This window comes from Pan troglodytes, chromosome 4, assembly GCF_028858775.2.
Source record: "Pan troglodytes isolate AG18354 chromosome 4, NHGRI_mPanTro3-v2.0_pri, whole genome shotgun sequence".
Taxonomy (NCBI): Eukaryota; Metazoa; Chordata; class Mammalia; order Primates; family Hominidae; genus Pan; species Pan troglodytes.
The window spans coordinates 105,841,428-105,858,237 of NC_072402.2; the positions used below are offsets into that span (position 1 = coordinate 105,841,428).

A 16,810-nucleotide genomic window follows, 5' to 3' on the forward strand; every position below is an offset into this window, starting at 1 on the left:
AAGATTCAAATGAGATGCCACCTCCTCTGGGAAGCCTCTCCTATCCTTTACATATTTCCTTTTTTTTCTGGCTTAGTTCACCACATTTTATTCATATATGCAAAAGGCACTCATTTCAAATTGCTGCAATTATTTGCTTTACATAGCTGCCATACCCACTAAGACTGGAACAACATGGAGTATTTTCCAGATATTTTAAAATCTTTGAAAAATACTTGGCATAGTACCCAAATTAAGTCATTACTCTATTTTTTTAAAGTCTAACTTATAATTTGACCATTTCCTTCTTTGTCTAATTCTCCCTTAGAAACTCCATCAGAAATGTCCATCTTACTATCTTATTTCCTCAACTTTTCTTTTCTTTTTTTTAAATTGGCCAGTAGTAAATGATAAATGTCTCCTCCTATCTTTTCCTACCCATTTCTATAATTAAATGACAAAATACAGTCAAGTTCCAAATATCTTAATTTTAATATATGTCCCTTCTATTCTGGTCACAAATCCATGTGCCTAAAGGACATTAGGACCTGAGGTGCTTGGGATGATTCTTCTGACAGTGTCAGAGGCCTTAGTCCTTCTTCCTCTAGGGGGAAAATTGATTCAATTAAAAAAATTTACTGAGAAACCACAAAGTAGTCACCCCAGGTATGAAGATACCAGTTTTCCCTACCTAGCAAAAACTACTCATGACAGTGAGCCTTTCATTCTTTTGAGCCCTATTTAAACATGCCAAGATTTAGTATAATTTGCTACCTACAAGAAGCCTTTCCTAATCACCCTCTCTCTGTTATTTGTCCTTTGTGTTTTAATAAAACGTAAGTGTTTGGTTATACCACTGTACTCACAATTTTATTCACTAATATGCGTCCTTCTACTTGTTGTTGAATTTCTCTATGTCTCTAGTTATTGTCTTGCCTCAGGAGCAGGACCATTATTTCCTGTTTTATTTCTGTGTCACTGATAGAACCTAATGCAGTGCTCTGAATATTTTACGAACTCAAAAAACACATGTGTTCTAAAAGGAAATATTCTAGGACTATGATTTTCCTGATTCATGTATTAATATATTTCATCTAACAACTCATTGAGTTAATAGACTTTTTGTAATCAAGTTTCTAGAAAGTCAAGCTTAGATAAAGGCAAAAGAGGATGCCAGTATCTTATTAAAAATATAAATAAATTCAAGAGAATGTGACATTCCAATAGCCTCTTATTACTCTTGTTAAGTGCTCAGGGTGAGGACTGCACAGGGTCAGATGGGAAGCTCCTGCCTGACCCTGGCATGGATAATCATGTCCTGAGGTTGTGCAAGGGGAATGCCACTAGTCCCAAATCAACAAGCTCGTTCTATTCATAGCCTGGAATAAATTAGGCACTTCAGGGAATGGAAACTGCTATTCTCCCCAGGAGGAACCAGGGCTATATGAGCAGGTCAGAGTACCTGCCTTGGGCATGTCAGGTGCCCAGCCAGCTGTGAAGTTCTTCCTAGCCTTGCTCAGTTGGAAGCAGCATAATAGGGCCCATTGTTAACAGAAAATCAGGACCCTCAACTTCAGAAAGAATATATTTCTCTTTCTCTAAAACTCAATGAAGAAAGTTCTGGAATATAGGCCTTAAGCACCAATGAAATTGCAGCATTCATATTTTTGTCAGAAAATTAAATAAGAACATCTGATACTCTAATGAGGAGGAATTAGCTGTATAGTAACTTGTTACTTTAATTAGACATTTTGCACAAGGTTCTATGTAAGGAGAATACACAATCTACTCATTTTGAACCTATTTAATCCCACTATATTATAACAATAGCAATTCCTGATCATTTCCCTATGATTTTAAATAATTCTGTAGAACAAAATTTAGTAAAGATTAACCTGTGACTGAATTTCCATGTTACAGAACTTCAGGAAATAAAGAAGGTGGCCCACAACCAGTGGTATCTGATGGGTCACCCATTGGCTCCAAAGCACTGCTTGATCAGGCCCTGGCATTAGACTTGCTTCATAGTGTGCATTCATTATTATTGCAAATACATGCTGCACTTGTGCTCTTTGTGTTGGTCTACAATTAACTTTTGCCTACCTTCATTCCCACTCCAAAAACTAGGCACTAGGTGAAATGAAACTGGCTTGAGAACAGCATCTTAATGTGACTTAGAGGAAAACAAACTCTCGTGGGGAAGGGGAAATGCAAAACATTCCCCTATTCCAGTGTTTTGGAACAAAGAGGTTGATTCATAGCCTAAATAAAACTAGTTTAAATCAGGTAGCAAAGCACCACTTATTATCCAAATTTAATGAAAAAGTGGCTTATAAGATGGAAGTTCTGTAAATAATTCTATTGTGTTTAATCTCACCTTTGTAAGAGATGATGTTTCAGTTTGACCATTATATAACTAAGATATTTCATAGAAAACAATAAAAAACCATTTTAACTGCATGACACAGATACAGAAAAGCTCTGTTTACTGAATGTGTACTTGGATGCTATCAACAATTAAGACCATGAAGTTCCTATATCATTGAGAAAAATTTAATTGATACAATTATGAGTTTATAGTTTGATCTAAAAGTTTCACTGGGGCTGGGTGCAGTGGCTCACATGAATAATCTCAGTGCTTTGGGAGGTGGAGGCAGGAGGATCACTTGAGGCCAGGAGTTTGAGACCGGCCTGGTCAACATAGTAAGACTCTTACCTCTACAAAAAAACATAAAAATCAGCCAGGCCTGGTGGCATGTGCCTGTAGTCGTAGCTACTCAGAAGGCTGAGGCAGGAGGATCCTTTGAGCCCAGGAGTTCGAGGTTGCAGACAGCGAGGAGGCAGAGCAAGACTCTGTCTCTAAATAAATACTTGTTTCACTGATGTATCCTTAGTGCCTAGAATAGTGCCTGGAAGCACTCAAATACTGATTGAATGAATGAATGCCTATCCTTAATCACAATATGTATTTTTTTTATAAAAAAAGAACCAAAAACAGAACAAAGTTTAAAAGCTCAGAAGAATACAGGAATTTGAGATTCAGTCCTTCACCGTTAAATAATTTCTAAGTAAACAGGCTATACCGTTAAGAAAATCTTTTTGGCCGAGTGCAGTGGCTCATGCCTGCAATCCCAACACTTTGGGAGGCTGAGATGGGCAGATCATAAGGTCAAGAGGTCAAGACCATCCTGGCCAACATGGTGAAATCCTGTGTCTATTGAAAATACAAAAATTAGCTGGGCACGGTGGCGCATGCCCATAGTCCCAGCTACTCGGGAGGCTGAGGCAGGAGAATCACTTGAACCCAGCGGACAGAGGTTGCAGTGAGCAGAGATCATGCCACTGCCCTCCAGACTGGCGACAGAGCAAGACTCCATCTCAAAAAAAAAAGAAAGAAAATCTTGTTAATGTTTTTTGGCAATGGAATACATAAATGACAACAAATAGGAAGCACACATTTATATGCTCTACACACAAAGTCTTGACAAAAATGTAAAGCAAGGAAGAAAATCTTTCTAAGTTATACAGAATGAGTCCATGCATATTTTAATATAACTGTTTATTATATGGAAGGAAAATGCTACATAAATCTAATTGATACAAAAATATATTTACAATTTTTTTTTTTTTTTGAGACAGAGTCTCGCTCTCGCCCAGGCTGGAGTGCAGTGGCACGGTCTCGGCTCACTGCAAGCTCCGTCTCCAGGGGTCACGCCATTCTCCTGCCTCAGCCTCCTGAGTAGCTGGGACTACAGGCACCCGCCACCACGCCCGGCTAATTTTTTTGTATTTTTAGTAGAGAGGGGGTTTCACTGTGTTAGCCAGGATGGTCTCGATCTCCTGACCTTGTGATCCGCCTGCCTCGGCCTTCCAAAGCGCTGGGATTACAGGCGTGAGCCACCGCGCTCGGCCCAAAAATATATTTACAATTTAAAAGTTTTCTTTATCTTATTTTTAAAGAGGATGACAAGAGATACTTTGTTACTCTGTATTTTTAACATCTATTCCAACCCCAAAATTTTGCTTTTATTTGAAAGACTAATTCTAGGCACTAGAAAACAGATGGAATCAAATTAATAAATATTAAAAACATCTTTGAAAGGCAATGAAATATTATTCTCTAAGTTATAAACCACATTTTGAAAAGGGCTTATTATGTACCAGGTACTATACTAGGTACTATATATATCATAATATTAAAATATATAGTTTTTATATAATTTATGAAGTACTAAGTACAATGCACATATATTTGATTCTCACAAGAATCCTACAAAGTAGATGGGATAGTCTCCATTTTAAACATGAAAAAGCTCAGGCATACAGATATTAAATAACATGCTGTTAGGTCACATAGCTAATACATAACAAAGCCAGGATTCAAATTCAGGGTCTGGCTCTTGATTTCATGTTCTTAACCACAGTGCTATACTTCATAAAGAAATACATTTTAATTTTTTGTGAAAATATCACAAATTAAGTATATTGTTACAAAATGTAAAGATAATTTACAATCTTTTAATAAATACATTTATGAATTTCCCTTAAAATATGGACTTATGTTTTATGGTAACTTATTTTACCATGAATGGGAGGTGAATGCATACAGCAGGAAAGAAACAGAAATAATCTCTAGAGAGAAATGGAGTATAATTAGAAAACCAACATTACAGAAATGTAAAACGAATGCCAATTGTGTATTCACACAAAAGCAAGACATTGAGTAACATATACTCAAAGTCAGGGAGGCAAATGCAAATGACTCTTAATATTGTCTACTGAATTATTTATCTGCAAAAAGCTTTACAGAAAATGCCCACGAGGAACTGCCCAGACAGCACTGCCTCTGCCTCTTCCTATAGTATGCGCTCATTCCTAGAGCATTTCAGAAAAGCATGTGCAAGAAAACAACATGTTCCTCGCAGTCACCTCTGATTACTGGCAGCGCTATCGCACTCATTAGCCTAACATTTAGTTTATAAGAGCATCTGCTTCTAATACCGCCAACACACGACCTTAATCTGTGGCCAAAGGCTAGGGCTGAGTGATACAGGCATTATTTCTCAGGTTCTAGTGTGATTTTTACTTTTTATTCTTTGGCTGCATATAAAATCTCCTACTTCTCCATACTAGATCTTTTAGGAAAAGTTTTTCTTTTTCTTGTTGTGTGATGGTGGTTGTGCATGTGCTTGGGTAAGTTTTTTGTCTTTTGCTTTTTTTAATTGCCACTACACAGTTTTGGCAAAACCATTTACAGGAAAGTTAAGATTCCCCAAGAATTGCTCAAATATCTCTATTTTCAATACAGTTTTATCCTGAAAGAAGTGCATTAGACTGTCAGTTTCCCTCTTCCCACCTTTTCTTTGCCCCCAACACAGGCAAAGCTCTTGAAAGCAAGATCGAGCAACTCTTAAAATAATTGAGAGAAACTACCCAAAGATCAGCAATCATGTGTGCAAGCCAATTCCTAAAAACAAATCTTAAAATAAATGTCACTGTGGGCACTGAAATATATTCAGCTACTATGTTGATATTTCCATTTGAAAGCTTTAATATAAACAAATTATTTTCTAGTGTTTTCATGTTACTAAATCTTTAGTAAAGATATCACCGAGTCTTTTCCTTAGAGCTTACGTTCTAGGATGAAAGAAAAAAAACAGCAATCTGAATGAAAGCAAACTTTAGTTTCATCTTATTTCAGCATACCTCAAACTGTCGTCTCATTGTCACCTTTCATTAGCTGATACTCCCTATTTCTGTGTTCTTGTCTATAAACCAATGGAGCACACACAAAAAAAAATCACTGCAAAATATGAGATCTCCTAGATTCTGCTATTGAGTAATGGGAAAGTAAAACAAAAACTTAACATTCCTAAATGATCTGTCAAAATCAGTACTTTCATATGGAAAACATAAGACACCACTAACAAAATGAAGAATTTTAATTCCCACGGAACCTACGGCTGAGAGTTCTTCTCTTGATCCCAACTAAAGATCACCTACCAACCAGCATTCTTTTTGAAAATGTATTAAAGATACAATAAGTTTGAGTCAGTGACTGGCAGTTTATTTAGGGTAAAGGATCACTTCACACTCCTGTTGTTGACATTAGTAAACTGTCTTAACAAAATAAGAGAAGCATATTTGCTAATGCCTAATTTAGTCTATGCTTTTAAAGTTTTGGCCAACTTCACCAAATGAGTCCTACAAATTCATCTTAAACATTGCAAATTTCAGGTCATCTGGAGGTTAAATGTAAACTGGAAGAAGAAAAGGCATTTATATTCCTGAAATGAATATATATTAAGCATGGCAATTTCATAAGATATGAAATATGTTAAAAAAAAGAACCAGAGTGATGCAGGAAAACTTATTTTAATTCCATTCATGCAAATTTCTAGGCCTTTGACCTTGGCATATTTTTTAACACTTCTGGGCCTCAGTTTCTTCATATGTAAAATAAGGAGGCCAGGCTGTTATAACACTATAGTGTTTATAATTACTTAAAATTCTAAAACTCCAAACTTAAGCAAATTCAAGAATTTTAAAGAACAAACATAATTACAGGCATTTAAGCCCAGGAATGACTAAACCAGACTACTACAATATGCAATAGTACTGAAAACATTTCATTTTGGCTCAAAATGTTATTCCACTTTAATAAGAGTGCTACCCAGATAGTAAGCAAATACCTGTACATTGAAAATATTTTTACAGCAAGCATAAACAGTTTGACAGTAATTTGTATCATTCTCACGGGAAAATAACTTCTCCAATCTCATCTTTCTAGTCTATGTAGCAATGCCAATTTATAGGCATATAAAATTTGAAATCTCTTCTGTGCATCAATTATAACTTACGCAGCTCCCTGAGCAGCATTTAAAAAGCAAAGAAGTGCAAACAATATTCTGCTTGCTGACATAGTAAAAAATTTAGCTAACACAGCTTTACAACTTCACAATTTAACCGCAATCAAATATCCCCTTTTCAAGAAAGGAAAACGACTAGGGCAATATCCTAAATATAAAAATCCATGTTCAACTAAACCATCCCTGAAATTATCTAACTAGTTGTTCAAGGAAAAGGGCTACAGTTTGAAAACCTGGCTAACACTACTTCTCCTTGTTATCTAGGTACCAGAAACTACAAAATTCTGTATTTTATTAAAAAAAAAGAATGCTTGAAACCAAAGACATACAAATTTAAGCAACATACTATAAAAATAAAATGTAATGCAACATAAATGAGCAATCTTACCCCATTTATCTTGATGTGATTATTAAACATTATACGCCTATATCAAAATATTTCATGTACCCCATAAATATATACACCTACTATGTACCTGTAAAAATTAAATAAATAAGTAAGGGATAGTAAACATTAGGGCTTTCTCTGCTTGTACTATACAGAAAGATGAGATAAAGCTACATAAAAATAAACTTGGAAGGATTGAAAGTTTTTAAGAGTTCCAGAAGAATCAATAAAAGTAGGTCACGATCAAAACTGAACAAAATGGTTAACACTTGTATCAGCTAGAATTTAGGTTATCCTGAAATAAGAACTACCTAAATGAGATATTTAGAATTTGTATTTTATGTATTAGTAACGATAGGAGTATTCTATGGAGGGTGGCAAGGAAGGAGTAGATAATGAAATGTTTTAGATCTTTGATAAATGGCAGATAGTTTTGATGGAACGTGGTAGCTTGGGTGGGATATGTTAATAGTAATTTGGGTTGATATTTACATATGCTCTTCATTAGTGTTACCAGAACTATGTTATAGTTTTGTGTTGGAGGAGATGATCCTTTTTAAGCTGGATGTGTTTATATCCAGTTATTGTGTTTATATTCATTTGTGTTTATATTCAATTATCATTCAAAATTTATCTAAACCCCAAAAAGAACCAGAAAATCTATTTTTAGTCGTATATGCCCTTCTATTTTCCTGATAAAGTAACCAAGTGAAACATAACACCTGTATATTCTTTACAGTCCAAAGGGCCCAAAGAGTCAACAAAAATTCTAAAAGCCCACAAGTGGAAAAATCCTATTTCTCAACTCCTTAATTTTAGATTGCTCTGATGGAATGGGGCTTTTGAGAATTTCCTCTAGAGCAATCATGTGCAGTTATAAGAGGTGCAGAGGCAAGTAGTTTCTGGCCAGCTGTAGACTAGAGATAGTCCTAAGGTGCCCTGCTAATAGCACATGGCTTAACTAAAATACAGAGCATAATTTAGCCTCTAATTTGATCAGTTTAAAAATCAGGCAAAAAAAAAATTGGGCACTAGGCTAGAACCTGGCATATGAGACATCGGTCCAAAGGCACATTTTCTTAGAAACTATTTTGGAGGTCTTGTAGGTGAAACTAGATCAGGTTCACTCACTTCCCTCTATTTTCATTTAAGATTCAGTTTCTTTTGTTAAACCACTAAGCATTTTTTAAAAAATCGCCTGTGAAATAAACCTAAAAATTTCATCCAATTCAAATCAGACTATATTTACTTCAGATTAAACATGATTTTATTAACATTCTAGATAGCTAAGACCCTAAAAGAAGAAATTGACAGTTTATATTTTTACCATCAGGCATAGGTTATTTTATATATGTGTGTATATATCATTAATTCTTGGAGCAACTCATGCTATATAAGATTATCTCTCTGTCTCTGCCTGTCTCTCTCTCTCTCTCTATATATATATACATACATATATAACATGAGTCAGCTAAAGGCCTATTTTCTAAAAGAAGGGTCAGATGACAAAGCTCACTGACTTTAAAAAGCTTTCACAGCACAATATTTTTGATAAAAAGGTTTAGTCTATTCTTTAATTCACCTAAAGATACATTTAGCAAAAAAGAAAAAAAAGAAGAAAAAAACGCCATTGAGAGTCAAAAGAAAATATCGTGTCAACTAAAAGTAAAAGCAAAAATAAAAGAAAAAATCTCAGTATTCACTGAATACTACTATAAACATCAAAAAATTTCCATTTAAAGTCACCAGAAACCCTTGGGTTCCTAATACAATTTCAATCTTGTCTTTGCTTCTGTATATTATACTTGATGTTGTTGTTGTTTATGTGTATGTTTTGTTTTTTAGTTTGCTTGTGCAAACAAGAATAAGGAGAAAGATATGCATATGAAATTTTCTAAAGCCAGTTTTGTCTAAGAAAGTAATTATAAATTTGGAAGACACCAACACTTATGTCTTTGTAGAAGTGCTTTCAAATTGCCTATCATCCTCACTATAGTAGAAATTAAGGCTATGATGGGGCCCACAGTGATAAATTCTGATACTCAAGAACTACAATGATGATTAACATCAAACCACCATCATTATCCTGTTCAAAACATAGTAAGAAAGAAAATGGTGTAGAAAAGCTGTGCTGGCACAAGGGGCTTATGCATTTTTTATTCCCTTTTTGAAATTACCATTAGTGCTCTTCTCTTACTCATATAAATAAAATGCACAGTCAAATTGGCATAACTGACAGGACTTTGGGTTTCAAAGATTATCGACACATAATGGTTGTTTTCTTGGGGAAAAGGAGGTGCTTTTATTAAAAAGATGATGAGAAAAGAGAGTGCTTAGGACATGGAAGGAGCTAGGAAGGGGGAAATTCTGAAGCATGGTATTGTTTCCAATTAAAAAAATCTTTAATAGATTTTTTAAAATTCTGCTTCAAAAAATCTATAGGTAATGTGATGTAAACTTGAAAGCATAATTTTAAACATTAAAAGAAAACTTCCCAAATGCCGATAGCTTTCAATGAAATTAATCTAATAAAAAACAAGCATGAATTAAGAATTAATTTTTTAATATGCTATGTATAAATCCATCCAAACAGTGACAAAATCTTTGAATAATAACCCCCTGGTAGGATTTTCAAATCAGAGTTGTACATTTTCATAAAACAATACTTTTTTTGTTTTCTCTACATATCAGTTAATTATTAAGAATCTCTCACTGGGTGCAGTGCCTCATGTCTATAACCCTAGCACTTTGGGAGGCTGTGGCAGGTGGATAACTTGAGTTCAGGAGTTTGAGACCAGGCTGGCCAACAAGGTGAAACCATGTCTCTACTAAAAATATAGAAATTAGCTGGGCGTGGTGGTGCATGCCTATAATCCTAGCTACTGGGGAGGCTGAAGCACAAGAATAGCTTGAACATGCGAGGCAGAGGTTGCAGTGAGCCGAGATCATGCCACTGCATTCCAGCCTGGGCAACAGAGCAAGACTCCATCTTTAAAAAAAAAAAAAAGAATTTGTCTTTAATCCTGAATTTATCAGAAAATGTTACCATCTTTCAGTAATTATTTTTTGTTTTCACTGGATTTCCATCTGTGATGGAGGCCAATGTTCCTCATTTGAGGCATCATTTTCTCTAATATGACCAGTCAGTTGTGCTACTAGGGATTTTTTAGTCAACTAGCCTACCTCAGTTTCAGTACCAAAAATGCTATTACATTACAAAAGAAGGTTATAAAACAGATGAAAAGTGAAAGGGTTAATATACCAACAATAATTTGTCACCTTATTATAACTTGTCCTGGGGCACATAGAAACTCTATGATAAAAACAGCAACCAAGAGAGCTTCTCCTAAACACATTTCTGATGATTTGTCATGATAGCTGATTAAAATACCAAATTCAACAAGAGTCTACAAAACACAGTTAAAAATTATGTGAAGATCTACAGCACAATTTTATTTCAAGAAGTTTAAAATTTTAATGAGATATAGATCACTCAACACTAGCTAAAGAAAGCAACTGGGAAACACCAGGGAGTACAGCTACCCATGTATATTTCTATAGGAAATATACTGTAAGGAAAACAAACTTTTCAAAAGTATATATAACTTCAACAGGAACAACTAGATATTTAAATATGTGCAACAAAATAACGAGCCCAACCAAGCTCAATTACTACATTTATGTTCATGGTATGTAGGAATTCACTTCCCTAACTATTTAAATGGGATTTTTTGGTTGACATGATTTTTAGGTAGATTTTATACCAATTATGACTGAGAATTACATACTCAGAGAATTGTATCAAATAGGTTGACTTAAAAACTCATTCAACAGTCTTGACTATCATTAGTGGAAAATCTGAATTTAAGTATTTTCTTTTGATGGTAAGCAATCAATCTACTGTTATTGCATCCTGATGGAGAACGTGAATTAAAAATGAGGAAACCAAAAGAAAGGTTCTTTCAGCACTGTCTTTGCAAGAACTGGGATTTTACCAATTTGTTCTATAGTTGTATAGGCTGTCAAGTATTATGAAATCAATGCAATGTATTCACTAGTTGTCACTCACAGGATGACAGTATTGTAAATTAAGGGAATGCATCTTCAAGCAGGGTTGCATACACATATTTCTAAGGAATTCATCTGTAGTCTGATTTACACTCTTAAAATAGACAACCTACCACTATCTGTTGAAAAGTCTCACAGGTATGAAATTGTCTAATTGAATATCATTTTCCTTTAGAATCAAAGTAGGCTCCCATTTAGCTTCAATCACTTTGCAGATTTAACCTTAATATTTTCTATACAGTGAAAATGAGTCAAAAGACTTCAAGAATCATTTTGAATAACATTACTTATTTAAATATGTCTCTACTGAGATGAAAATTACTGAGTAAAAATATGTCATGGTAGTTACATAACTCCTGAGAATATATCAAATTGCATTCCTTATAGCAGTAATTCATTACCATAATAGATTGCTAAAATCAATTCTAAAACCTGAATAGAACAAAGATTTTCAAAATAAATAAAAAAAATTATTGGCAGGTAAACTAAGATCTTTTACATCTAAAATAATGGTTAAATTACCATTTTTAAATAAGGTTTTTCAAGAGGCTGCTGCAGTTCTTTTTTTAATCTAAATAACCCATTTTTTAACCACATTTACTTAATAATCTAATAAAAAGTGACCAATGTGATAATCTATACAAGTTCCAATAAGTCTCTATAAACAATTACATTTTTTATGACTTTTATTAAAAGAGCATTTTAAAAGAAAAAATTGTTTCAAAGGAAGAATAATCATACATAAACTGCTTTTATTTTTAATGTTTCCTTTAAGACTTTGTCATACACGTTTATATAACCATGAACATAATAATAAATATAATTTACTTTTAAAATATAATTTTTATCGTGGGAGAGAAAGAAAACATTAAACAGGTTTGGTGAAGTCAAAACTGAGACTTGGATTAGGAAAGAAATGACAGGAAAAAAAAAATCTCCCTTTCATATGCACATGCGAACTCTAAATTCTAACCCAAGACGCATAAACCTTAAAATTAACAGAAAATCTCAAATCTTAGTAATCAAGAAGCTCTGAGTGGGAGTGGAAAATAATAATGATATTCAAAAGTATCTGGATATAGTAATATAATTTTAGGACATGCCTCTAAATAGAAGGATTACTACGCCTTTGAATAAGATGTCAGGGGCTGTTATTATATACAATTCAATTTAAATGAATAAAGAAAACGAAAAGTATCTTTTCAAGATTTTAACTTGGGTAGTAAAAATGTAAAAACCCAGAACAAGCTCATTTGTAAAGACAGCTTTTCTGTATGCTGAAAATATCTCAAACCAATTCTTTTCCAATGCTGCCTTAAAAGAACATTTATTAACTTCTAGGTTGATAAATGTTAAAGAATGTCTGCTTTAATATCCTACTTTATTTTTTTAACTTTTATAGACTGTCAATTGTGTTCTAACGGCATAAGATTTATGGGCTCAAAGATGGCACAACCACATTAGCCAGGTGTGCTGAGATTAGGATAGCTCTTGTAAGTTCAATTAATAACACTATATTATTGTGTCCTAATCTAAAAGACTGACTTTGAAGTTCTGGTCCTCATTTTAATATATTTCTCATTTAGATTTTGTTTCTGAAAAAGGAAGATAGAATAAGTAATTTTTTTCATTGCTCTGAATTTTTCAAGTCTTTCTAAACCTTCAAATTTTAGAAAAATAGCAAAACTCAAGAAACATAGTTTTCATATACATCTCTAAGCAATTCTCAACTCTGCTACTGAAATAAATAACATATTTCAAACAGGAATAGGAACAATTTGCAGGTTTAAATCTATGCTTGTTTTATATCTATTCTGACACAAACTTCTTTGTTCAAGTTATTTCTAACCCCAGTAAATTATTACTTCCTGGTTACATTAAAAGGCTCCTTGAGCATCTAATGAATCTTAATAAACGTGTTTCCTTGACTATTCACCAGTGGAAGTTCTGAATTCTCTTATAAATAAATCTGTGACTGTTTGGTAATAATATTTTGCTATAAGAGTGATTTGTGAAAAATTTGCAACCAGCCCAACAATTCAGTTACCAAAATCACAAATGAAGAGACCTCCAGAGTCCTCATTAATAGGATGACTATAAATGATTTAAAATTGCAGTGAGGTGGATGCTTCTATGAAAAGATAACTTACATGGGCATTATTGGTTTTAATAATGAGAACCTACACCTTAGAAGGAAAATTCTAATAAAACATTCCATTGGGGGATAAAAAACAGGGTGGGATTTACTTCTTACCAACTAATCACCACTGTGTATTCCCTTATATTCTCAGAGCAGCAAGAGACCACTTTTTCATCAAAATACAAATCTTTACTACAGAGGAAATTTCAAACACTGATTGATCAGTAAGAAAAAAATAATTATTATAGTATTTGTTATAATTATGAATGCTAATTATTATATGGCTACAGTAATTATGGTTTCATTATAACTTATAGCTTTCTCTTATAATTTCTAAAAATTATCTCAATAAATGTAAAGGCTAAATTTCAGGGTTTTATTTGTATAAACTCATTTTAATTATTTAAGAGTAATTGACACATAAATTTGCATGTACAATCATATTCAATTTAGTATTCTACTAGGAGGATAACCATGAGTCCTTCCCAAATGAATTATTTTATATTAACCTTGACTGAAGAAAGTCCTATTTTTTTTTTTTAGGCGGAGTTTCACTCTTGTTGCCCAGGCTGGAGTGCAATGGCATGATCTCGGCTCGTCGCAACCTCCGCCTCCCAGGTTCAAGCGATTCTCCTGCCTCAGCCTCCCTAGTAGCTGGGATTACAGGCATGTGCCACCACGCCCAGCTAATTTTGTATTTTTAGTACAGACGGGGTTTCTCCATGTTGGTCAGGCTGGTCTCGAACTCCTGACCTCAGGTGATCCGCCCGCATCAGCCTCCCAAAGTGTTGGGATTACAGGCATGAGCCACCGTGCCCAGCCTGAAAGTCCTTTTTAAGAAATGCAAAAGTGTGAAGAATTCACACAGCTCTGTTAAATCAAAATTATCTCTTACAGATAGTAATGACCACCATAGACCAAAATCTGTGTTTGTTACTAGTGTTATGTATAAAAGAACAGAAACCCCTAATTACTTAATACACTAATGCTCTCTTCTTAATAGACATTAACCAAAATGAACACTATTTAGGAAAATGTGTTCTTTTTAAGGGAATAAATAATATTTTGCTCTATATAATATGTTGTATGTATAACAAACATTGAAAAAGTATGTAAATAGTATTTTCTCCTTAAAAATTATTTTAGAGAAATTTTATTTTCTAATGGATTTGATTAGCAAGTACAAAAATGTCTGCATTTCAGTGGGCTTTCAGTAAACAATGATTTACAAAACACCTTTGCCTTCATTATTACTTCCTCTTGACAGACATTTTATTTAACTATGTAATAATGATGGTCTTACCATACAAAGAAGTATCTGATTTCCCAGGTCAGGCTGTGAAAACATCACTATGACCATTGAAGTTTACACTGCCAGCTCTCACTCACACTCCATATTTCTAAATATGCATAAGAACATCTCCATTTGGATGTTCTGCATCAGTTTACCTCTAACCTGGCATAGAAACATGGAACCAAAAGAAAGGAATGTCATATTAGCAATGGGAAAAATAAGAATTTTAAGGGCCTTCAAAGAGAGAAATGGAAATGGTTAAGTAAAGTGTGATAAATACCCACTCCAACGCAATATTGGGAAACAATAATCGTCATTAATATGATCACTGAAGATTCTAGAGGAATACGAAGGCAAATAGTAAAACTGTACAAGCACTATGATGACAATTTTAAAAGCATTATTCGTAAAAGATGAAGGAAAAGCATCAAAAATAGTGAAATTTTTGAAGTAAATTTTAAACTTCTCCCATAAACCACCTCCTCTTTATCTTTTTCTATTTGTGTATCTAAAATTTTTTATATCAAGTTTGGCTCTTTTTTTTCTTTCAGGGGTCTCCAACTAGTACTATGCATGGGAGAAGTGGCCATGAATGAGATATTAGTACACTGTATTTAAATATTCATAGTTTATGCATTTGAATTCTATGTGCCATGTTAGCCTTACTTATAAGCAGCAATAATAAACTATTTGAAATTATGAGAGAAATCTGAAGTATTTATTTTATTTACTCCATTCAGTCATTCAATCAGAGCACAAATGAACAGTGCATTTTGGAGACTGAATTTTAAATTCCCTGAGAACAGCACTGAATTATCAGTGCCTACCATGATGACAGGAATCAAGACAGCATGCAGAGATCTGCTGGAAGAGAGAAAGAAAGAAATGGAGAGCTGAGAAGAAAGGAAGGAAAAAACGTTGGTCTATAGGAAAGCAAAGAAAAGGAAGAGAAAAACATAAAAAAAGAAGAAAACACAAAAAAAATGTAGGCTTTGGAGTCAAATATCTCAGCTAGAATTCCATATCTATTCTTACTGACCGTAAAATTTCAAATGTATTTTAATTTTTATGCTCCCATTTCCTTGTCTGTAAAAATGAGTCAAACGAGTTGGCACACGTAAAACATTCAGCAGAAGTCCAATACACAGTAGGTGTTCAGTAAATACCAGCTGCTCTATTAATGCCTCAGTACACTTGGAAGAATATATATTTTTAAATAATTTGTAATGTTCTAATACTACAAATTTAAGTACTGGCAGTAAGGTAAGGTTAAACATTGGCTGTCCTTATTAGCTGTTTTGAAGATATATTACCATTACTTAGAAAAGCCCAAAAATCTAGCTTCATTTTTTCCAAAAATGGCAAAAAACAATAAATAGTGATTCTCAAGATAATGCCAATGGCAAACAACTCTAGTATTTGCTAAAAGACCACAATATTCCACTAAAGGGAAATTATGTGAACAAAAAACCCCCAAACTCTTGTATTTCATCTCAAAATTGAAGCAAACATATGAACATATATGGAGTTGTAAATAGAGAGAATCCATCAGGAGAGCCAGAGTGAATCCTCTGTTTTGTTTTAAGAAATTATTTCATAATGCAAATAATTCCCTATTCACTTTCTCTGGTTTTTACTTCTATAATTTAATACATGAGGTTTTCTTAAACCGGGGACATAGTTTTATTTCTAACCATAAGTTTTTAAATAACAGATAGATATAATTTCAGAAAAAGACACATAAAAATCCAACTAATTTTTCCCCCAAAACCTCGTATCTGAACTGCAGCCACTCTTTCTGGGATAATAACAGAGTTCTCTTTCCAAAATGGGCCCAGCTCAGTGTACCGAAGGAAAGAAAACCAGTTGTATCAGGAGAGATACCACAGAGGACTAACAGTGTGACAAGAGTAAATATTGGAAGAAATTTTCCATGAAGTAGAACATTTGAAAACCATATGTATGTGTAGTATGTGTACTATATTGATGTATCCGCTGCTTTCCAATCCTAATTCCAACATCCTCCAGGCTCCTGAATTCCCCACAGGTTGGCAGCTTCTTCTGCAGAAATC

General features: G+C 33.8%; 1 protein-coding gene across 2 annotated transcripts in view; it reads right to left on the reverse strand.

The window, feature by feature from the left end:
- The window catches only part of FBXL17 (F-box and leucine rich repeat protein 17), a 525,181-nt gene that overhangs the window by 260,534 nt on the left and 247,837 nt on the right, over positions 1 to 16,810 (reverse strand). The window contains exon 7 of one of the 2 annotated variants that reach the window (XM_016953580.4): positions 1 to 14,900. This exon is cut by the window's left edge and continues 20,139 nt beyond it. The exons of the other annotated variant lie outside the window; for it this stretch is intronic. Coding sequence (XP_016809069.2) covers positions 14,885 to 14,900 — 16 coding nt within the window. The 3' untranslated portion in view covers positions 1 to 14,884. The remainder of the gene's footprint in view (positions 14,901 to 16,810) is intronic. 2 annotated transcript variants of the gene reach the window in all.